The 25049-nt window shown below is 43.7% G+C and overlaps 1 protein-coding gene across 2 annotated transcripts in view; it reads left to right on the forward strand.

The window, feature by feature from the left end:
- The window catches only part of DIXDC1 (DIX domain containing 1), a 71605-nt gene that overhangs the window by 6615 nt on the left and 39941 nt on the right, over positions 1 to 25049 (forward strand). The window contains exon 3 of one of the 2 annotated variants that reach the window (XM_042959127.1): positions 6629 to 6694. In XM_042959127.1, the coding sequence (XP_042815061.1) occupies positions 6629 to 6694 (66 nt within the window). Of the gene's footprint in view, positions 1 to 2086; positions 2246 to 6628; positions 6695 to 25049 lie in introns of those variants that run through there. The other variant, XM_042959125.1, reaches the window with a different exon arrangement.

Genomic DNA, 25049 nt, shown 5'->3' on the forward strand with positions numbered 1-25049 from the left:
ATGAAACTTCATCTTTTTAGCTTTAAAATCCAGTGATCTAATGAGTCTTTTCCCGGGAATATTGAGCTCACAGGTCCTACTTTGAAAAACGACTTGTTCTTTGAGAAACAGTGACCTTTTGGTATAGAACTATCCGCAGGGCCTCTCTCTGAAGTCTCAATATATTCGACTGTGTAAAAGAATGATGGGCTGTCAGAATCTATTTAGGGATCTACTGACTGAGTGTTTTGGTTTTGCATCACTATGCACATAGATGTGTTGCATACAATTTTACGTTGTTGGAAGTTTCATGCTTCTCTTTTAAAGGGGCCTTGTTGCAGTAATATGGGTTAGTCACTCACCTGATGATATTACACCGTGAGCTGTGGTCATGGCAAGGGGAATTTTTGGTAGTTAAATTCCCCAGCTAGTTATGAAGGACGGTGGTCTTCTGACTTTTGGGCTGATCAGGTGCAGTTTGATTTGGAGTCATGGCTTTTCCCCAGCCTTTGCAGAATTGAACACACAGCATTCATTCAATCTGCAGCACCCACTTAACTCTGCTGGCCTTCTGCTTCCTGCTTGCTGCCATCCTAGAAGAAGTGTGTCTTTCTCAGAAGTATCTTTGTGTTTAGCAGCTTCAGACATTCAGGCAAGATGATTCAGGATGTTTGGGGTACAGATTTTCTTTTTCTCTAGTGACCTAAGGAGGAGGAAGTCTTAGGTTGAAAAGAGCCATTACTGACTTTTCTTGCTAAGGTACCAATGGGAATTTGGGGAAGGAATGTGGGCCTTCTGCAAAAGCATGAGGGTAGATCCTAGCTCCTCAAACTGTCTTTGTCGCTGACCAGCTGTGTCCCTGGGCAAGGCCCTGACCTTTTCTGAGCCTTAACATTCTGTAAATCCTTCCCCTCCATCTGGGATCACGAGGTGTAACATAATATGGGGTGTTCTTTCAGCTTCCTGTTTTCCTATAGAAACAAGAATGTGCGCTGAAGAGTACAAAATGACTGGTATTCCTAAAAATAAATAATCAAGGCTGTGACTTCAATAACTAGCAACAGAGGGGAATAGCTCTCTGTTTCATTTGAGCAAGTTTTTACCTAACTCTTTCAAAAGCCCCAGGACATTTTTGTAGTGTTTATTTTAATTAAAATCCATTTAATTCATTTAAAGCTCACTAAAGATATGGGCTTTACCTTTTAGCTGCTATTTTTAAAAGAAAAAAAGGGAGGCTTTTTGGAGCATAGCCTTAGTGATACTTGGTTTACCCTCGATGTTTCTGTTGTGATCCTGTGTGATTTGTTAAGTACTACTTCTATTAAATGTTTGCTGATACCATCAGTAACTAAAGTTCTCTCTATCCTCTTTTTCCCCCTCTCCTTCTGGCTGGTTTATCTCACTTTTTTTTTTTTTTTTCTGTCCCTTCTGCTTCCCCTTCTTTAGCCTAACCTCACTGCCCAGGCCCCTTGTGGAAAAAGGTTGCTGTTTTTAGCTAGTCTGGGGGAAAAAAATCCTGATTCACTCCCCTCCCCACCCATCTTGTGGTGGGGCACTTGGCCTTAAATCAGCAGAAAGAGTGTGTGTGTGTGTGTGTGTGTGTGTCCGCGCGCTCACTCCAGCACGCCTGCCTCCAGACCTGGTGGTATGCTAGTGTGTGATTGCAAGCACATGCACACGCCGGCACGCCTGCTGGTGTGTCAACGAGTGTATGTGTGTGCGCTCACGTGTGTGTTTGCTCGCAGGGCGCGCACACACCGGCACGCCCGCCTGGAGGCCTGGTGTGTGTCTGCAGCGTAGGCACACACGCCCGCCCCCAGCCTGTTGTGTGTGTATTGTACGTAGTGTGTGTGTGTGTGTGTGTGTTTGTGTGTTTGTGTGTGTGCGCGCGCGCGCGCGCCCGCGGTGCTCCCCCTTACGCACGCGGGGCGGGGGGCTGCCAGCCAGCGCCCCTCCACCCTTTGCGCGCCCAGCTGTTTCTATAGGAACCGCGACAGCGCCCGGGCCCCTCCGGCAGAGGCCCCGGTGCGAGCATGCCCAGTGGAAGCCGCTAGTTTGGCTCCGGTCTAGGTTTCCAGTAAGTGGCCTGCGGGACTCCGGAGAGATCCCCGTGAGCTGAGCGGAGAGTCTTTGTGTGCAGAGGGAGGAGGCGGTGGCGGCGGCCGCCTGGCCTGGAGACCCCGCCCGGGAGCCCCCGCCAGGAACAATGCTAGCCTGCTTGACCCGGGGGAACTTACTGGACGTCCTGCAGGAGGGCTTCAATGAGGTAACTGTCTGCTCCTCCCACTCCCAGCTCCCCTCCCCCAGCGCCTCCCGCCTAATCTCTAGAAGGGGTTCTCCGTACCCCCCCCCCCCCCCCCCCCCCCCCGTCCTCAAGGGGATCCCAGATCAGTTCCCCTGCAGAGCCCTAAGGGGCTAAAGTAGTGGGTATGGTGCAGACGAGATGGCTAACGGAGAAATCAGAAGGGCCCCCTACCTACAGATAAGCTGGGCGATGCCTTTCCCTGGTGGCTCACCTGAGCCCAGCAGACAGGACCACAAACTTAGAGGTCATCTCCTTTCAAGCGAGGTGGTCTCCACCCTTCCAGGGCATTCTCCCCAAGAAAGCCCCCCTTCAGAGGGAAGCCTCTGAATGTATGACAGAAGTACTCATTCTTCAGGAGCTTACTGGGTGGGCCAAGTTAGGGGTGGGGTGGAATTGCATTGGTAGAAAGTTTGAGGGCAGGGTGGTCCACATGAAGTGCCGCCTTCCTGTTTATATCTCTTTCCAATTCCCAGGCTGTAGGTTTCTCCACAATCAAGGGCATGGTTGGCAGAGAGGACCTAAGAGCAGAGAGGTTGCTTGAGTTTCTGGGCCCAGTTCCGGGAAGTGGGAATTCATTCCGTACTGTGTAAGAGTGGGGAACTGGACCATCAATCTGACAGGCAGTATGTGCTAGGACTCCCGGGAGGGGGGGGGGGAGGTGCTTTTTCTTTTCACTGTTTTATATCAGAATTCTGTTGTTGTTTCTTCCATGCCCTTTTGTGACCCAGGGAATTCTGGATTAGGATCCTACCCCCTTGTGATTTGCTCCATGTGTCTTCCATTGCTTCTGAGCCCCACCCCTGTGGGTCGCCTTATTCCAGCATCCAGGGAGACCTTTACAAGGAGACCTAGGCTGTTAGTTGTGTCTTTCATCCTTTCTTCCTACCTCTCCCTCACTTCCCTCTATGTCTCTCTTAAATATAAGACTTTTTAAAGATTAGTTTAACACATGAATACATTGTCTTCTTAAATATGAACATTACAGACAAGACTGAGTGCCTTTGGCCACCCCTCCAATCCTGGCCTTTTCCCCAGAGGCTACCCTTCTCATGAATTTGCGCATGAGATTGTCTTTCTCCCTCTGCACTGTAGGCTCTTTCCTCAATTCCTGTTTCTAATTAAGAAGCTCTGCAGCTCACCTGTCTCGGAATCTTACCAGCCCTGGCCCCTGTGCCCCAGCCTTGTTCCTGACACAGAGGAAAACTGTAGAAATGCTGTCCTCACCTCATCAAGGGAGTCGGAATTTTCCTCTGGCTGAGGGATGTCACAACCTTCCCCGAAGGGCGGGGCTTGCATCCTGCCTGCACTGCAGGGCTCCTCATTGTGCACCAGCCCTCCCTGAACGGATTATTAAGAAAGATTATTAAGAAGGCTACACTCTGAGACATGAAACACACACAAGCCAGGAAGCCACCTCTTTGAATGCTACCGGTATTCCGGGTTCCTCTTCTCTCACTCTTGGCCTCTGAGCGTCTCCTGGTCTCAGGCTTCCTATCATTTGACTTATCCACTAATTGTGGCACAAGCTCGTTAGGTCCTTCCATGGCCTCCCCCGCTTTTTTTTTTTTTTTTTTAACTCTGCCCCCCCCCAGCCCCACCCCCAGTATCGGGTCCCACTGTCTTATTAGGAGGAGGAAAGCAGCATAGTCAACCCTAGCCTTTGCCTTCTCACCCTTTTTACCCCTGAACCTTTCAGCTGAAAAGCCGGGTAAACTGAAGAGGCAAAAGGCTTGGCTGCATTTTCATGCTTTAGTGTGCTTCCATAAATATCCTCTGACCTCCCATTCTTGTAAAACGTAAGGAAAAAGGACAGCGGGAGAGTTTTCTGCTTGTGGTGGTAACACAGTCTCTTGGCCAAAACAACACACACCAATTTATAATTAACTCATCTAGAATAATGCAGCAATGCCTCTTGTCCCTCTCTGATATTTGATTTTTCTGCCCATCCTGTCAGTTTCCCTCCACTCCTTTCACAGACTTAGGTACAATCCATCCCTTCTATTTGTAGATTCTTCTGTTTGTAGAATTCTGATAGCCAATAAATACTTATGGTTTCTCTCAGAAATTGACATCATCTAAATAATACTAACAGTGATTTGTTAAATCCCAGTGGCTCCTTAAAGTGTAAATAATTCTTTCACATACATAATAAGTTATATTAATAATTATTTTCGGGGCTCCTGAGTGGCTCAGTCGGTTAAGCGCGGGACTTGGTCTCAGGTCATGATCTCCCAGTTTGTGGGTTCGAGCCCCTCATAGGGCTCTGTGCTGACAGCTCAGAGCCTGGAGCCTGCTGTGTCTCCCTCTCTCTTTCCCCTTCTCCCACTCATGCTCTGTCTCTCTCTTTCAAAAATAAATGTTAAAAAGAATTCTTTTCACATAGAGAATCACATTTAGTGGTACAGAATAATGCTACAATTGGTTATTTCAGACTTGATGGAGGCCTGATTGATCTATTGCAGCTTCTAGGGTTGCTTAATAGATCCAGTAATATTCTCTTTTGTTAGAGTCATGTGATAAGGATGTAAATAAGGACTTAAAAGCTGGTGTCAGAATACACTTTGATTCCTCTGGGAAACTCTTCCTACTGAGGCTAAGAATACCACACATGTGTCCAGTCATCTCCGGGGAATGATCCAAGCATATCTGAAGCCATTCTTCATCACCCAGATGCTCTATAGATCTGTGTGGTTAGGGCTGTGACCTCATTCTGTGTGGCAGAGAAAACTGCCACAGGAAATGAAGCTTTGGCCTTAATTGGTTAATTATAAGGGAATCCTGCAGCAGAGAAAAACCCTGCCTTCTGAATCAAGGCTTCCCTCCACACATTGTTGGCCTCTGTTCTCAGTCCATTTGCCACCATGCATGACCACTTTCTTCCACATTCCCTGGACAAATCCCTGGCTTCAACACACCTGACAAATTACCCACAGACTTGATCTATGTCAGTGCTGTGAATGCAGTTCCTTTCATTGACATGGTTAATCTGCATTGTGAATTATCCACAAATTTTGGCTGCTGCCATATTCTGTAGCCTACCCTGGCTGTCATCCCCTGTCTCCTGTGTTCTGGGCCTGGCCAGGCTTTCCATGTTGCACATTTTTCCCATTCTGCATGTGCCTTAAAGCTGTTTTTTTCCTCTGCTACTTGGTGTTGATGTCGTCATATGAGCGTTGTCTTTGGCTGATGTGCCAACATTCGTTTCTGCAAGTGTTTTTCAGGCGGCTGAACTTACTTTTAAAAAGACTTCAGTGATTGTGTTGGAAGATTTTGATAGACCTGAGGCTCTATTATGGTTTGGCTAATAAACATTCACTCATTCAGTTGTCTGGTTCATTTACCGGGCAAAGGGATGGATGAAATAATTGAAGCAGGAACACCTGGTTCTTGCTTCCAAGGAAGTTACAGGGAGTAATTTGTAGGTGTACTGAAAAAAACCGTAATGGGATGCTTAATGTGGTAAGCATCCTAAAAGGGGTAGTGTTCATGGGAGATCATAGGGCTAGCTTCTACTTAATGTTATCCTGAAAAGCACCAACTATTTACCAACCTACCTGCTCGCTGAGACCAGACTTTTTTCCCCCACATGGTAAAAACATGCATGGAAGCACTCACTCAACAGACATTCACTGAATTGCTATGTTTACCAGACACCTTGCCAGGCTCTGGAAATAGAAGTCAAATAACATCTAGTCTGTTCCTTAGTGGAGCTCATAGGTCAGTGAAAATAAAGTAAATATTCAGAGTATCAAACCCGGGGAAACTGTGGTGTTGTAGACATCTTATTTGTCAGGCAGGGTGAACCTGAGCCTGGCTGTTGTGTAAATGGCCTGAGGGGCTGAAAGTTATGGGGAATGATTTATTAAAGGGTTGGTCAACTGGAAATGACTTGTCTGAACCTTCATTTTTAAAACGTGTGACCTGGAAGACTTTCCTTACTAGTTTCCCTCCGGGTAGAATAGTAGACATTTGTATTCCCACATGGAAATTCATCCGCATGGTGGTCCCTGAGAAATTCAAGAAGAGCCTTTGTCTGGTGTCGTCCCCTAAGGGGGACGTAGAAAGCGTGGAACGCTGCAGCAAACCTCACCCCTCTGCCCCATGCTTCCATGAAGTAGGGTTTGCAACATGGGGCCAACCAGAAGCTTCCAGATATTTCCACAATGTATTCCTCTGTGCTTTGCTGTAGAAATTAAAAGGCCCGTTAAGTCTTCAATGTAACAAAGCACTACACTCCCCAACCACCACCACCTCTTCCTCCTCCTCCTCCTCCTCCCCCTCCTTCTTCTAATCTTGACTGATTTCTCCTCTCCTCACCCAGGCTCATTGGCTTTGTTCCCACAGGAGTCAATGCCAGCTAAACAGATGCTCCCAGGCAGCAAGCTATCAGGCAGCTTTCTGTTCCTCATGGTGAGTGAAGGGCTGGCCAGGCGTGTGGAGCAGTGATAGGGTGCTATTTGCCAAGTACCACTCCCCTAGGCACTTCAGAGAGACTGGGGAGCACCGCAAATGCTTCACTGGCCATTACTGGCCTTGTGTAGGCTGCAGGGACCAGAGTCTCAAAATGACACTTTACTGAATATATTTCCTTGTATGTTAACCCCCAACCAGGCCCCATTTAAGTGGTAATGAACATGACCTTCAATGGTCAGGGATGGTAAGGGAATAGGGAACCAATCCCAAAGGCTCTAAGAGTCGCTCCATGACCTGTTTCTAGGATAGGCGACACTTGTAGACTTATATAGTGATGTCCCATTCATTCATTCATTCACATTCATTTATTGAGCACTTACTTTATAACTTGTACTGAAGGAACAAAGTGTTTGTGGAACTTGCAACTAGTGGAAATTTTAAAATAAGGTTAGGAGGGGCACCTGGGTGGCTCAGTCTTTTGAGTGTCTGACTTTAGCTCAGGTTGTGATCTCGTGGTCTGTAGGATAAAGCCCTGAATCAGGCTCTCTGCTGTCAGTGCAGAACCAGCTTTGGATCCTCTGTCTACTTTTCTCTCTGCCCCTTCTTCATTTGAGTGTGTGTGCTCTCTTTCTCTCTCCCTCTTAAAAATAAATAAACATTTTTTTAAAAAGATAAGGTTAGGAGATGAAATCTTTCAGAAAATCTTTGGTTTTTGGGGCGCCTGGGTGGCTCAGTTGGTTGAGCGTCCAGGTTCAGGTCAGGTCATGATCTCGCGGCTCGTGAGTTCAGGCCCTGCATCGGGCTCTGTGCTGACAGCTCAGAGCCTGGAGCCTGCTTCAGATTCTGTGTCTCCCTGTCTCTCTGCCCCTCCCCAACTCACGCTGTGTCTCTCTCTGCCTCTCAAAAATAAAACTAATAAAAAAAATTTTTTTTTTAAAAAAAGAAAATCTTCGGTTTTTCACCTTGTGGAATATTATCCTTTGACCACCAGGCTGAACTCTAATATGAAGAGCGCTGCCTATATGGGAGGAAGAAATTTAATGGTATTTTTACTTGTGATCTTTATTTTTACCTAATTAGCCACCAGGTTCAGTGAATAAGTAGCCTTTCCTGGCTCAGTAAAGGCCTGAAAGAGTTAACAGAAAAGCTATACCATATTATGTTCTCTTCCTGGCAGAATTCAGGCCAAGAAGAACTCAAGGTTTCCAAACCTGCCTTCCCCCCAGTTTCTCAGCAGGGTCTCCCCACCCCCTCATCTTCTGTAGTTGGAGGGTCTCAGTTCCACACAGGAATCTGGTTTCACTGTGAAGCTGATTTCCTTCCTGAGCCAGTCAGATCTCCTCCTGAACTCTAGCACACCACCAAAGCCCTGCTGCTTTTTTTTGTTTGCCTTTCTTGCTTCCCAGCAGGGAGCCACAGAGCTCACTTTTGGATGCTTCTACACTAGGAACAGTAAATCATAGACTTTCCTGGTAAAGCCCAGTCAGTGCCTTTTGCAAGTCTAACCAAACAAGTCCCCTGCAGGAAGTCTCTTTGACCTTGAGACTTAGAGGAGACAGAGAGGAGAGGCTGGGTTTGCAAACTTGTTTGGAAGGAGGGGCAGGTCCCAAAGAAAAACAAGAAAGAAAGTTACAGTTGGCACAAGAGTGGTCTCAAGGTCAAGATTCCTATATGGGTGAAGATGATGAACAGAACTGTCTCTACTTGGAAGAGTTTTAACTTATATTGTAGGGCTATTTGGAGTGTCTTCGAGGGAGCTGATGGAGATTATGGGGTTGCTAAGGGCCGCCCACACCAGCCACTCTTTGGTGCTACCGCTGCTGACACAGCTTTACAGCCATTCGGTCTCACCAAGCCAAAATCCTGCTCAGACAGCTGAGGAGTGTTGCTGTACCTACTTTTCTTCCCCCTGATGCCCAACTCAAAGGACTGGCACCAAAAGCCTGTCTTTCTAGACTTCTGGATTACACAGGTATCTTTCCAGCTTCCTCAGAACAAGTTAGAGATGTTAAATCTGGACCAAGATTAGTTCTGTCACTGACATGGTGTATTTGATTGTCTTGCTTTTTTTATTAGTTTGATTGCAAGTGCCAAGAACCCAACTTGAGCTAGCAAAATAGAAAGTGGAATTTACTGACTCATGGAATCCAAGGAAAGGCTGAAAAATTAAACCATGGAAAGGCAAGAATGGAGCAGGGTCCCAATGAAAATCAAGAACTCAAACACTGGAGGCTCCCTTTTTCTGCTTTTTGCCACTTCTCTCTGGTTCTTTCTGTGGGTGGCTTTATTCCCTTTCACTCTATATGGCTTTTCTCTCTCAGGTGGGGATCACGGTCTATGGCAACATCTAAGTTTTATGTCTTACAACTTTGTCAAAGAAAGATGGGTGGGGAGAAGGAGACTGATTCTATTCCTGGAGGCCAGATAAAAAATTCCAGAGATTGGTTGGACTTGAACAGTCAACTCAACTGGACCAATCAGCTGTGGCCATTGGAGGAGGTGATGTCATACCAGCCCAGACCTAGGGCCCATCACTGTGTATGCAGATGGTGCGTGTTTCTATGGAAGGGGAATCATTGTGACCTGGGCAGCTACCCCGAGAGCCGTTAGCTCCACCACCGTGTGGGCCTGATTTGAATCTGTTGTCCTGTTGTGATTCTCCACCTGTTGTTTTTGGAAATAGACCAAGAACTAGGGGCACGATCAAGATGTATATCGTCATATTCCAGATATTTTCATTTTGCTGAACGTATTGGCATCTTGTCTTCACAGAATAATTGACTAATAAAATGATAGTGCTAGAAGTAAATGAAATTCCGTGGGTTTTTTTTCCCCCACCTGTTGCAAGAACCCCTTAAGAAATTATCTCTTGTGGCTAGGGTAGGGAGTTGGAGGTGGAGAAAAAGAGGGTTGGATGAGCTAGGCTCTGGAGCCCTCACCCTGGCCCTAATCAGGGAATCTCTCCTCCTCCCTATTTTACATATCTGGCTTTCACATGGGTTATAATTTGAGAAACGATTATGGGACCAAAAAAAGAAGGAAGAGGAGGAGGAGGAGAATAAAACTACTAGTCCAACCCCCAGAGAGTAACAGGAGAAGAAGGAGGAAGACAAGGACAAGGATGAGAAGAAAGAGAAAAATAAAACTACCAGTCCAATCCCCAGAGAGTAACAGCCTCTTGCAAAAGCATATGGTATTTCATCTGCTGCAGACGAACTCTAGTAAATTTTAAAGCCAAGCAGCATTGCTACTCAGGGCCTAGGCTTGCAACACAGGCTTCTTTTAAGATAAACATCTTTGTGGGGGAAGTGGGTGGTGTGGCTGGTTCTCCTGGTGTCTACTTTGTCCTTCAAATCCTTTTTTCAGAGCCAGCAGTAGGCATTTATAGCAAGAACAGGGTCTGGCCTTCCCCTTGGGTGTGAGGTACAGATGCCTTCAGATCAAAGAGGAGGTTTGGCTTAGTGCTCAGCTTCCCCTATCCGACTTGCTGGCTAAGCAGAGACCTAAAGCGGGGGCACCCTAACCTGTGGATGAGAGTGGCCCCACTCAGTTGTGATTCTGCGGTCACTTTGTTAGATGCCATTGAGGAGGTCTCTGTCAACATGCAGACATAGTAGTGACATGACATTTTTCAACCAAAAAGATTTTTATCAAGGATTCAACCAATGATGATCAGTGATATTAATGCTTTCATTTTATTAATGATTTCATGCTTCTGAGTTTTTAAAATGACTTGAGTCTGGGCAGAATAGGAACTGTGCTCAGCATTTGGATCCCTACCGTTCTCCTGGACTGCCTTCAGGCCCCGAGATGAAGATAGTCTAGCCTCCCCTCCCCACTGCAGTGACTGTCCCTCTGTGCTACCACAGCAAAGCCACATCCTGGGACATATTCCACAGGAGGGTCCTACCCTTGACATCTTGAACTCTGAGACTGCGCTCTCCGCTCACAACCCCAATCTCCACACTCCTTCCTTCCCATCAAACCCGTTTTCAATCTCATCAGCCTTCTCTGTCCTGTCAGGTTCTCAGCGCTCCTTTGACTTCCTGTCCCCGGTGCAGATGCCACCAGCAGTCACTTGAAAGACACTCTCACCACCTCCCGCACTCCCTTTGCTTTGGTTGATTGCTGCCTGTCCTGGATGAGCCCATCCCTGGTTCCCTCCGGCAGGCCTGCCGAGCAGTGTTAGAGGAGATCGTGCAGCTTCGCTGATAGATTCAGTTACAGAATCCTGGTCTGCAGCCCTGGCTGAGTCTTTGGTGTTGCCGGGACATCTTTAGCAGTCACTGTTCTTCCCAGCTTCCCACAGCATCCCTTCCCGAAGCCTCCTTCATTCTGCTCCTCCCTCTCACTCTCCACAGCTAGTGGACCTACTGCATCGTAGACCTGCCTAGACCCACTGATCTTTGTCCCACATTTTTTCCTTGAGTTCTTCTTTCCAGTTTATTTCTTAACTCAGGCTAAAGACCCCATGGGCCTAAACCAAGAAAGTACCCCTGAAGCAATACTGCCCAGACCAGTTTGAGCTTAACCCCTGACACCCCTGAGCAGATGGACGGTGGGTTGACCCATGGGATGCCCGACAGTTCCTTCATCTCATTATCATACTAAAATATCTGCCCAAGGAGGAGCACAAGCCTCATTTACATAACATGCAATGCCCGTATAGGCAAGTTACCTGAGGCTGCATGTGTGACCTTATGCCCACATCTACACACCATGACAAAGGCTCCCCCTTCTAAATATTCATCCTAACCCTAAAGAAAAGGAACCCATCTGCCCTTCCTCAGGGAGTTTCAGCTTTGGAAGTTATTCCCTAGATCTCCTTAATTTGCTGCAAATAAAGTTTCTTTTGTGCGACAGCTCCACCTGCTGTGGTTTCTATATGTGACTCACCCGTGAGCAAACTCAACGTTAGTTACTTAGTCCAATTACACCTCTTTCCCATCTCATAACTTCCCCACATAGGTACCTGTTCCCGCCTCCTCACAGAGGAGGATGTAGTCCTCTCCTCTGAAACCTTGCCACATCACTCACCCTCCCCTTGAGTCTGTTTCTCCTTCACCAAGCCCTCATCTCTGCCTGCAGTGTCTTCCCATCCCGAGACACCCTTGTTCCCTCACCCCCCTTGCGCTCCAGCTCACACCCTCTCTCCTCCCCTCAATGCTCCTGCTTTCCTACTTCCTGGTGTCTTCTAGGTTCACTGGGTTCACTGCCGTCTGACTTCTCACCTACCCCTCTGCAGTATCTGTGCTCAAAAGGTCACCAGAGCCTGTTAATTATTCAACGCAATGGGCTTTCCAGTCTTTAGCCTGACTTTTTGACAGCATTTGACCTTCCTGACCATCCGTCTTAAAATTCTCTCATTCCTGGATTCCTACATAACACTTTCTCCTGATTTTTTTTCTATTCATTGGATCACTTATTCTAAAATTTTATTTATTTATTTATTTATTTATTTATTTATTTATTTATTTATTTATTTATAGTAAGCTCTACCCCGAACATGGGGCTTGAACTCACAACCCTGAGATCAAGAGTCTCATGCTCTACTGACTGAGCCAGCCAGGCACTCCAATAATTTCATTTTTGCTCATGTCATTATATTCTTTGGAGTAAGGTGGAGTGGGTTCAAATCCCTTTTTTCATCATTCACCAGTGCTATGGCCTTGAGCAAAGTCTCCTATATAAGAAACGGGGCTAATAACATAGGCTTTAGCGATCGGGTATGGGGATTAAAGGAGATAGTACATAAAAAGTCCCTCATTCAATGACTGACAAGAATTGGCAGTCAGTACACTTTCATTTTCTTCTTTCCCTTTGGTGCTCCTTCCACTCCCTTTCTTGCCAAAAAACTTTTTATAGTTCACTTTAATTTTTGGGGTGTTGTAAGATCCCAGGATTTGGAGTCAGCATTGAATTCAAATCCCTTTTCTTCCACTTAGCAGCCCTTTGACCCTGGGCATGTTGTTGCTCTAAACTTTGGTTTCCATATCTGTAAAATGAGGATGATTGTGTGTGTATGCATTGGGGGGGGGATGGTTAATAAATCAATATTAAATATGTATATTGTTTATGTATATATAAATTAAAATATTTATATATATTTATTTTTGTAAGTAAATAAAGTGGTAAAGTGCTTAGCACAGTCCTGGTAGGTAGCAAGCACTCAATAGGTCATAGTTCCGGTCTTCCTTGCACCTAGTCTATACCTGTCACACACAGATACCCTCAAACATGCATCTCCCACCCCTCCCCCATCTCTTGTGCTCTAGTACCTGTGTTTTGCCAACTTGCTATGGAACATCTTTGCTCTAATGCTTCAAATAGCTCAGACTGTTGTCAAAACTGAACTATTTGCTCTTCAAATATTTTCCGTCTCAGTTAAAGCATCCCCATCCCTCAGGTATGACTTTTTGGACCTTCTCTTTTTGTCGCTGCTTTTGTCCTGTCAGTCACCTGACTTGTTTCTGGAATTTGTCCTTTTCTAATTATACTGCTTCAGTTCAGGCTCTCATCTTCTCTCACTTGAATTATTGCCTGGTCTTCTCACTGGTTTCTCCAAATCCGGGTGCTTCTTATTCTACCCCATGTTCTCCTCTGTGTCCAGAGTAGACCTTTCTAAGTTGCAGGTCTCACTGTTTCAGTCTCCGGTTTCAAAACTCCACACGTTCCTGTTGAAGGTCTTTGAGCTGAAAGTCTGAGCACAGATAGGTCTTGTGCTGACCTGTTTCTCCATCGTCGTTGCCTGCCTCTGATGGCTCTGCCCACACGCTAATTTGTTAACTGGCTATTCCTCCAGGACACCATATGCCTTCACTGTGCTTTTTTTTTTCTTTAACCACCCCTCTGTAGGATGCCCTTCTCCCCTTCTGTAACTGGCAAACATCCTTAGGGAACCGCACAAATGTCTCCTTTCCTCTAGACCCTACCCTCATCCCCACATCCTTCCATCCTGTTGCTCCTTCTGTGCACAGAGAGCATTTGTTAGTATTTCTCCATCGACACTGTAATTACTTTGTATCATAGCCTGTAAGCTGGGCTTGGCACAATTCCTAGCAATGTTGGTTGATTTGAATGAATGAATGAATGCTTGAAATGATCCCATCTGGAAGGATCTTGTGAGATGGAATTTCACGAGTGAAATTTACTATAGGTAAATATGGATCAAGAAGACCAATTTTACAAGAACAAAGATGGAAGAGATTGGTTTAACAGTAGAATGTGTTAAAAATTACGTAGGGGTTTTTGTTGGCAGTACTGTATGAGTCAACAATGTGAGGTGGTAACAAAAAAAGAAAAGAGGAGGAGGAAGAGGAAGAGGAGAGATGAAGGAGGAGGAGGAGGATAGAATGTGAGGACAGAATGAGGAAGCTGAGTGTCTGGTTTTACACCCCGAGCATTGTGTTTGGTTCTAGGTATCATGGTTTTAGAGGAACTTAATAGCAACAATTCTTGAAACCATTTTATTTTTAAGACTTCTTGAAAAAATCACCAAACTAGACAAACTGCTAGTTAACACAATGAAGAAGAAAAGGGGAGACAGCACAAGTATACGAAGTAAGAAATGACAAGGGAGAAGTAACCATTGAAACAAAAAATCGCAAGAGTCTTTGCAAGTCTGTGTAAAAAACATTTTAAAACTTTGATGAAATGGATAATTTCCTAGGGAAATGCTGATGACCCAAATTGAAAGAGACAGAAAATTTAAACAGACTAATTTCTATGGAAGAAATAGAGAGTCTTATTAAGGAACTGTTCCTCAAAAAAAGTACCAGCTCCAGGTTATTTCATAGAGGAATTCTACCAAACTGCCACGTATCATCAGATAGTCCCAATGCTGTGTATATCATATTCTATATCTATCTATATCGATATTGATATAGATATTGTACTAACATAACACTGTTAAATAAAATCCAATACCACATTAAAAATATAATTCATGGGGCACCTGGGTGCCTCAGTCGGTTAAGCACCCAACTTCAGCTCAGGTCACAATCTCACAGTTCATGGGTTCGAGCCCCCCGGTTGGGCTCTCTGCTGACAGGTTAGAGCCTGGAGCCTGCTTCAGATTCTGTGTCTCCTTCTCTCTCTGCCCCTCACCTGCTTGTGCTCACACACACACACTCTCTCTCTCTCTCTCTCTCTCTCTCTCAAAAATAAATAAACATTAAAAAAAATTTTAAATATACAATTCACTATCATCACCTGGGTTTAATTCCAAGAATGCAAGATAGGTTCTTTATTAGGAAATCCGTTAGTATCATATACCATATTAATAGATCTCAAGAAAAATAATTATAGGATTATTACAATGAAGGTTGACAAAACTTTTATCGAAATTCAACATCCATTCCTCATAAAATGGTCATGAAAATAAGACTTGATTGATATAGTTAACATGATAAAATACATATACCTTAGTCCTAAAACCTGTATCTTCCTAAATTGGGAAACACTGCAAATATTTTTTCTAGGGCTGGAAACATGGGTAGGATACCCATTCTCCACTCTATTCCATTTTTTTTTTTTAATGTTTACTTATTTTTGAGAGCGAGAGCGAGCGAGCAGGGAGGGGCTGAGAGAGAGAGGGACAGAGGACCTGAAGCAGTCTCTGTGTGGGCCTCGAGCTCATAACCATGAGATCATGAGCCGAAGTCAGCCGCTGAACCAACGGAGCCACCCAGGCGTCCCACATTCCACTTCGTATCAAAGGTATTAACTGGCGCAACTAGGCTAGAGAAGTTGGTTTAGAGGCACAAGGCTTACTAATGAAATAAAACTATTTCTTTTTGCAGATATGATAATCCTGGAAATATTTGAGAGAATTAGTGATGAATCTCAAATAATAAGCAATAAGGTAACAGTATATAAAATTAACATACTGAAATCAATAGTTTTATTTACCCAAAAAGTAGCCAATTAGAGACCATAATGATACAGGAAAGCTCATTTGCAATTGCAACAAGGAAGACTAAGAACCTAATAGAAAGGTAGAAATAGGTAGAAATGAACCTAATAAGAACTGTGTAAAACCTGTAGGAGAAGGAAAACTTTAAAACACTCCTGGAAGAGGCACCTGGGTGGCTTAGTCAGTTAAGTGTCCGGCGTTGGCTCAGGTCATGATCTCATGGTTCGTGGGTTCCAGCCCCACATTGGGCTCTGTGCTGACAGCTCAGAGCCTGGAGCCTGCTCTGGATTCTGTGTCTCCCTCCTGCTTGCGCTCTCTCTCTCTCTCTCTCTCCAAGAATAAATAAACAATAAAAAATTTTTTCAATGCTACTGGAAGACACATTTGAACCAAAGGAACAACATCACCATTCTTGAGGACTATGATTTAACATTCTAAATATGACAGGTCTTCCTAAATTAATTTATAAATGTAATATACTGCCAATAAAAATTCCAACAGACTTTTTTAGGAAGTTAGGTAAAGATAACAAAATTCATATGGAGAAATAAATATGCAAGAATATTCAAGAAAATACTAAAAAACGGAAATTTTCAGGGGGTGGGGGGACTAGCTTTACTGAGCATTAAAAGGTACTGTAAAACCTCTATAATTAAAACATGCATGAATCAACAAATATACGAGTTATGTAGGATGCAAAGTCCATAAACAGACCCAAGGACTTCTGGAAATTCGGTATATGATAAAGGTAGCATCTCAGACCATTGGGGTAAAGAGGGACTTTTTAATAAATGATGCTTTTTGTAAAGGATGAATTGGATTTATTTCTCACATCATATATAAGAATAGACTCCAAATGGATTAGGGATCTGAATGTAAAAAATAAAACCAGACAAGAACTGGAAAAAAACAGGTGGAGTCTTCTTTCACCTCAGTGAAGGGAAAGCCTTTCTAACCATCACTCAGAATTCAGAAGCAATACAATAAATGATCAATAAACTTGATTATATAAAAATAACTCTTTCATGGCCAAAAAGACAACCTGAGTCAACTCAAAAGACAACTGAAAAGCTGAGAAGTCTCTGCAACATATGTCAGAGGCAAAAGGGTAACATTCCCAAGAAACAAAGAGTTCTTAAAAATGGCAGGACAGGGGCGCCTGGGTGGCTCAGTCGGTTGAGCGTCCGACTTCGGCTCAGGTCATGATCTTGCGGTCCGTGAGTTCAAGCCCCGTGTCGGGCTCTGTGCTGACTGCTCAGAGCCTGGAGCCTGTTTCGGATTCTGTGTCTCCCTCTCTCTCTGACCCTCCCCCGTTCATGCTCTGTCTCTCTCTGTCTCAAAAATAAATAAACGTTAAAAAAAAAAAATGGCAGGACAAAGGACCAGAAACTTTGATAGAAAAACGAGAAAAAGACATGAACAGACCAATAATTTAGATATGAAAAAAGTTATAAAAGGTAAGATATATAAAATGGATTATTAAACCTACCAAAAATTCAAACTCATAATGAATGAAATGAAAATTAAAACACTGAGGTACAATTTCTCACTTATCACATTGGCAAGAATTAAAAGTATGACAACATATTCTGTAGGCAAGGCTGTGGGAAAGTCGTGCGCTCGTGCATTCCTCATGGGAATGCAAAGAGATACGATCCTTTTGGCAGGGAATTTGGCAATATCTGATAAAATTACATACCTGCGTGCCTCTTGGTCCAGCAATCCCACATCTTGGAATCTACCCTGAAGGCAGACCTGCATCCACGTGAAAATACCCAGGCCTATACGATGTTCACTCATTGCAGCATTGTTGGTAATTGCAAAACATTGGGAAAAACCTAAGTGCCCATACACAGGAGAATGGTTGTATAAATTATGGTATGTCCACATAATGGAGTGCTATGGTCGCTGTAAACATGAATAAAGAAAGTCTCTGAACCAGTGTAGAGTGATTTCCAAACTATGTTAAGTGAAGTGAAGTGCAAAGTCCAAGTACAAAAAGAATATCAGTACTGTGCTAGTTTTCACATAAGAAAGAAAGGGAAATAAGCAAGTATACACGTGTCCTTTTTCTGGATAAACTGGAACTCATGTGGTTGGTTACTATGAGGTGGATGGGAATAGATGGAAAGAACTGAGAGAAGGGAATGGAGTAGAAAGAATGACGTAGCAGTGACACTTTCCTGACTAGATGTTTTTGTACAGCTCTGACTTTTAGGATCATGCTAATCATGCAATCATCCATGCACCTAATCATCCAAAATGTGGAGAGAACCCAAAATGGACTACTGATAGTACAAAACGAACCCCACTGTATTACAAATGAATAACATAACCACACTGAAGGGACTGGAGAAGAAAAGAACTAACCTAAGTCACTTTGCATCAGCATTTTGACTCTAAACTCGAAAAGAACTATGCACAAATATTATATTATGGTTGGTAAATTAATTTTTCACAAGGTATGAGTTAGCAAGTCTGACACTAACTTATGTGTTTCTAGGATCAAGCAAATATTAGTAAATATATGGTGGAGAGTGAGAGTTCTGGTTTCTCACTGGGAGAAAGGAGTTATAATAAAGAAAAGGGACAGGAAGAAGTGAACTCTGTGGGCTTGGTTGGAGGAGGGATCAGTGTAATTTATGCTGTAATTCATCGTATGTCTGTCTCTCAAGGTGTATGTGCATATGTGTGTATACATACATGCATTTTCTTTGTTTTTTTTAAAATGTTTTATTTGTTCTTGAGACAGAGAGAGACAGAGCATGAGCGAGGGAGGGGCAGAGAGAGAGAGCGGGACACAGAATCTGAAGCAGGCTCCAGGCTCTGAGCTGTCAGCACACAGCCCGACACAGGGCTTGAACCCACAAGTGGTGAGATCATGACTTGAGCTGAAGTCAGACGCTCAACTGACTGAGCCACCCAGGCGCCCCTACATACATGCATTTTCTACTCTACTACTGAGAGGGTCAAGAATGTAACCCCAGTAACAATGAGTACAACTCATGCCCAAATTTTGGTTTCTAAAAACCAAAGAACTAGAGTTCTTTTGAGAAATAACTGATTCCAGAGCTGGGCAGAGAAAGCCTAAGACGAGGAGTGTGGAATATCTCATGACACCAGGAAGTAAGGAAATGTTCAAAGAACATGATCAGGCCATATGAACCAGCAGTCCTACTTCTGGGTCTATATCCAAAAGAAGTGGGATCTTGAAGAGGTATTTGCACACTCATTTTCATAGCAGCATTATTCACAATAGCCAAGAGGTAGAAGCAACCCACATGTCCATCAACAGATGAATGAATAGGCAAAATGTGGTATAAACATACAATTGAATATTATTCACCCTTAAAAAAGAAGGAAAATCTGACACAAGGGACAACATGTATGAACCTTGGGGACATTACACTGAGTGAAATAAGCCAATCACAAAAAGACAAGTACTGTATGATTCCATTTGTCTGAGTTGTCTAAAATAGTCAAATTTATAGAAACAGAAAGTAGAACAGTGGTTGCCAGGCACTGGGAGGAAGGGAAATGGGATTTATTGTTTAATGAGTATAGGGTTTCATTTTGCAATATGAAGATATCTGTAGATTCATTGCACAACAGTGTGAATATACTTAACACTACTGAGCTGTACACTTAAAAATACTAGGATGACAAATTTTTTGTGATGTATTTTTTTACCACAATTTTTAAAAAAGTGACTGGAGCATATGAAAAGGATACAGGAGCCAACATTTGTCCCAATTTGAGCAGCACAAGTAAATAATGATAGTAATGGATTAATATAACGAAAGTGAAATAAATACCCACGATCCCAAACTGATATAAATAAGTAAATGAGGGAAAAGAAATAGCTTTTCCTCATATTAGGAATTCCAACTAGTAAGTGTAGAAGGAATGATGGAATTAGAAAATCATCATTTGGGAGATGTCATAGTAATCAATCAGGAAAAGAATACTCAATGATTTTTAAGAAAGGAAAAATGGATGTTAAGTAAAGCGATGATAGGGAAAAGGATATTTTCATGGTCTCAAATCTTCCCACAAAATACTTATCAATTACAAGGGAAAAATGGCGACTTTACAGTAGAGAAACTTGGCAGACACCTACCTTAACTGTGTAATCACAATTAATTTCAACAATAATGCGATGTATCAGCATCATGTGTCTTTTTGATATGATGCACAGAGAAGGGTATTGTATGTTCCAAACCCATAACCTGAATTTGATCACTAAGAAATTTTAGACAAACCCAAATTGAGGGACAGTGTACAAAATAACTGGGAAGTATTCTTCAAAATTGTCAAGATCACGAAAGACAGAAAAAGACTTAGCCAGATTGAAAGAGACCAAAGGGACAGGACAACTAAATGTAGTGTGAGATCTTGGACCAAAGAAGGACAGTAGGTCAATTGGGGAAATCTGAATAAGGTCTGGAGATTATGTAATAGTACTGTGTCAGTGTTAATGTCCTGTTCTGTTGCTGTTATGGACGAAGTGAACATTTGGGGAAGCAGGTAAATGGGTATAGGGGAGCTCTTTGTACCAATTTTGCCACTTTTATGTAAGTCTGAAATTATTTCAAACTGAACAGCTAATGAAATAAAAAATAATAGGGGTTTTGAATAACCCCCTAGTGTAGGTCAATAATGTGTTCTGGTGGCCAAGGAAGAAAGGAAAGAGAAGAACGAAGAAGGAAAGAAAAGAAAAATATCTTGAATGAGGAATCTTCATGTCTCCTTTAAACTCGGAGTATTGTGTTAGGTTCTAGATGTCTCAGTTTCAGATAGATTTAGACAGAAGATCAGTAATACTTGAAATACTTACCATTTTGGGTAAGGAATGTGAGCTTGGCTTGCAACTCTGGATGTGCATAGAAGAATTTAAGGAATATTGGTATAACTGGGCCCCACCCTCAGAAATTCTAACTATTCTCTAGTGGGCCCCCGACATTAGTATTTTTTCTAAGTTTTTATTTAAATTCTAATTAGTTAAGATATAGTGTAATGTTGATTTCAGGAGTAGAATTTAGTGATTCATCATTTATATATAACACTCAGGGCTCAACACAGGTGCCCTCTTTAATACCCATCAGCCACCCAGCCCATCCTCTGCCCATCTCCCCTCCAGCAACCCTCAGTTTGTTCTCTATATTTAAGAGTCTCAGGGTGCCTGAGTAGCTCAGTCAGCTGAGCGTCTGACTCTTAATTTTGGCTTAGGTCATGATCCAGGGTTGTGGGATTGAGCCCTGAGTAGGGCTCTGTGCTGAGTGTGGAGCCTGCTTAAGATTCTCTCTCTCCCTTTGCCCTTCTTTCCTGCTCGTGTGCACTCCCCCCCACCTCTCAAATTAAAAAATAAAAGAGCCTCTTATGGTTTGCTTCCCTGTCTTCCCCACCGCCATGTTCATCTGTTTTGTTTCTTAAATTCCACATATAGGGGAAATCATATGATATTTGTTTTTATCTGACTTATTTTGCTTAGCCTAATACACTCTAGGTCCATCCACGTCATAGCAAATGGCAAGATTTCATTCTTTTTGATGGCCACATAATATTCCATTGTATATGTATACCACATCTTTTTTTTTAAAAATTTTTTTAATGCCTATTTTATTTTTGAGAGAGAGAGAGACAGAGACAGAGACAGAGTGAGAGCAGGGGAGGTGCAGAGGGAGAGGGAGACAGAATCCAAAGCAGGCTCCAGGCTCTGAGCTGTCAGCACAGAGCCCGATGCGGGCTTGAACTCACAGATGGCAAGATCATGACCTGAGCCGAAGTCAGATGCTCAACTGACTGAGCCACCCAGGCACCCCTTATATACCACATCTTCTTCATCCATTCATCTATCAGTGGGCATTTGGGCTCTTTCCATAATTTGGCTATTGTAGATAATGCTGCTGTATACATCGGGGTGCATGTGCTCCTTTGAATCAGTATTTTTGTATCCTTTGGGTAAATACCTAGTAGGACAATTGCTGGGCAGATATTAGTATTTTTAAAAAGCTTCTCCAGTAACTCTGATGGGTAATCAGCATTTACAGAACCCCTTGGTTAAGGGAATTGTAATGTTTAGCTAGGAGAAAACTCAGGTTAGCTCTACAAGAATCATATGGGGGAACTTGGGAAAATAAAGCTTTCTGAGTTCTACCCTATGGAGAGAATTTGATGGGGGTAATGTCTACATGTCTTTGTTTTTTTAAAAGCTTTCTTTGTGATCTTGAAGCACAGCAAGGGGTGGGAACAGTAGGCTGGATCAGTGCTTCTCAAACTTTAATGTGCATATGAATCACTGGGAGATCTGTTTAAAGTGTGGGTTCTGATTGAGTAGGGGTGGGGTGGAGTCTGAGAGTCTGCATTTCTGCCAGGCTCCCAGGTAATGCTGATGCTGCTGGCCTGGGGGCCACCCTTGGAATAGTAGATAGCTACTTAGTGTAGATTATTACACAAGAGACCCAAACATTGGATGTGGGGGAGAAAGTGGTGTAGACTAAGGGGACTTCCATTCTGAGAGTTTGAGAAAGGTTCACTGAAACTTCAGGGATGCATTTATTTAGGTGATAGTGTGGTTGAGTGGAAAGAGCATTGGCTTGGGAATTAGAGTTTCATATTCATGCTTTACTGTCTGGTGACCTGGAACAAATGAGTTTACCTATTTTGAGTCTCAGTTTCCAATTAGCAAAATAGATACAGTAAAATCTTCCTGGCAGATTAGCATTAGGGAAAATGTGTTTAAAGGACCTAGCAGAGGGGCACCTGGCCGGCCCAGTTGGTGGAGCATGCGACTCTTGATCTTGGGTCATGGGTTTGAGTCCCATATTGGGCACAGAGTTTACTTAAAAATGAATGAATGAATGAATGAATGAATGAGTGATCTAGCATACCCTTGACACAGAGTAGGTGTTCAGAACAGTGGTGACTATTATTATCATTTATGCTGTAGAATCCTCTTGTTGGAAACCAGAGGTGAGATTAATGTGCATGAAAAGTACTGTTAGAACCTCTCATCAGTTTTGCATCAGACACAACTTCTATTCAGTAGCCAAAAGAAGGCTGTGGTTACTCAAGTAGAAATGATCTTGGTCTAACATAAACCATTTGTTCTTGTCTGCCCCTGCATTATTAGCTTTTGCAATCATTTTAAGTCTCGGCCTGATGAAATGTGACAAGTGATTCACTGACTCAAACAAATATTTGTTGTGCACCTGCTACCCTAAAGTCCCGTACTTCTGAGTTGTTGTGACTCCCTGCATAGAGCATACTTCAGACCTGAGCTCCTTTGAGCTCACTGTTCCCTTTGCCTCATTTCCTCTTTCAGGAACCACCCCCCCCCTCCCCCGACAACCACAAAAGTGTGGGCTCAGTTTGGGCTTATGATCTCAGCACCGTGTGTGACACTGGACGTCCTCGGGGAGATCAGAGCTGGGCTGTGGGAGGGTCAGGGAAGGCTTCTTGGAAAAGGTGATGCTTGGGCTCAGCCTTAAGAGGAGACTGCAGGCTCAGGGAGGGAGAGTGGCTGGAAAGTGTGGTGCGTTTGGGCACTGCACATGGTTTGGACCAACCGAAACGCAGCAGGCAAACGGGAGGGTAGTGAGTAAGCGGAGCAGAGGCAGCGGCCAGCACATGACAGACTAAATGCAGCCAAGATGGTTGGATTTTATCTTGACAGGAGAGGCCAGTGAAGGATCTGAAGCAGGAATGTGTGGAGGGTGGGTTGAGGATGATAGTAGATACAGGGAGACTGGTTAGGAATTTTATTATTTTATATATGTGTGTATATATATATATATATGTATATATATTTATATGTATACACACATGTATATACACATATATGGGTTTTTTTTTTAAGTTTTATTTATTTATTTATTTATTTTGAGGAAGACAGAGACAGCATGAGTAGGGAAGGGGCAGAGAGAAGGAGAGAGAGAATCCCAAGGAGGCTCTGCACTGTCAGCGCAGAGCCCCACATGGGGTTCAAACTCATGAAACCGCGAGATGGTGACCTGAGCTGAAACCGAGTCGGATGCTTAACCAACTGAGCCACCCAGGCACCCCTAGGTGTTTTATACCTAAGCCAGGGTCAGATCCCAACTGTTACCCTTAATGCCTTTTTTGGTCCTAACTCCTTTGCTCCAGAGCAGAGTGGTTTACTACAGAGGTACCCTTTGCCTCCCACGGTGCTTGGGCTGTGCGGCAGGAGCAGACCTTGGGCAAGGGTCTGGCCCACATTAGGCAGAAAGTGTGGCCACCCCTATTATACCAAGTGAGTGGGGTAGCACGATGCCCTTGGTCAATGCTTGGACCACAGTTAGGCGTTTCAGTACCAGATCTGCTGTGTCCTGGCTGGGGCCTTGGGGATGTTCCATCACTTCTCTGAACTTGATCCGTAGAATGGAGAGGATACTGACCCTTCAGTGTTTTTGTGAGGATTAATTAGATGGTGATAACGATGAAAATAATAATGACTGTTAGGCAAGCATCAGTTGTGTGGCAGGTCCTGTCCCAGGCACCTTCATTAATACGATAAAACACATATCAAATTCCAGAACTAGTGTTTAGTTCACGTAGACACTCGATTCCTTCCCCTACTGCCTGCTGATATGGCACTTCCTACAGTTTGTCAGCAGCTGATAGATTATTGCCTTAGTACTGTCTTTATAAAGGACTTCATTTATTGCCACAAATCGACCCAGAGAAAATAACGAAGATTTAATTCAAGCTCAGGAAGCAATCAGTGGGTAATTTCCAGCATTTTATTGAAGAAGTACTTGTGGCATAGAAATCAACTATTCTTCAACCAGCTTGTAATATAATACCGTTAGCCCTTGAACCTAATGTTTAGGGTCAGGGTCTTGGGCTTCTACAGAGACCAGACAGAGCTGCTGATTGTTCTGGGATATTGTTCATGTGCTCTTTTGATATTTAAGTGTCCATCTTCAGAACAAATGCAAAATTAGAATAAACACCTGGATGCAAGCTTTGGTAGGGGACAAAATGGACTATGTAGGGGGATCCGAGGGCTGGGATGAGTTGTGTGTCCCTATCTGGGCCCGACAGGCTTCTGATGATACCGGGTTTAGCTTTGTCTGACAATAAATGAAAGCACCCCCCCCCGCCCGCCCCCCGCGCCACAACCTCTGCCCAAGTCTTCAGGGTACTGCTCACCAAAGCTTTTCTTTTTCCTTCTTTGTGCAGATTTTAGGCAACTAGATCTTCTTTGACAACATAAAGCACGGATTAACACAAACTCTGTAGCAATCCCAGGATTATGGGCTCAGGAGAATAAATCTCGGGTCGACAGTGAGATGATTTCCATTAAGTCTCATTGTGAAGAACATAGTGATGGGAGAGGTTGTTCTGAGCTGGCTTGCTGTTGTTTATTTCTGATTCCCCAAGACCAGCCTTATGAGTATCAGTGTCCATTGTGCA

Source organism: Panthera tigris, chromosome D1, assembly GCF_018350195.1.
Source record: "Panthera tigris isolate Pti1 chromosome D1, P.tigris_Pti1_mat1.1, whole genome shotgun sequence".
NCBI classification, from domain to species: Eukaryota; Metazoa; Chordata; class Mammalia; order Carnivora; family Felidae; genus Panthera; species Panthera tigris.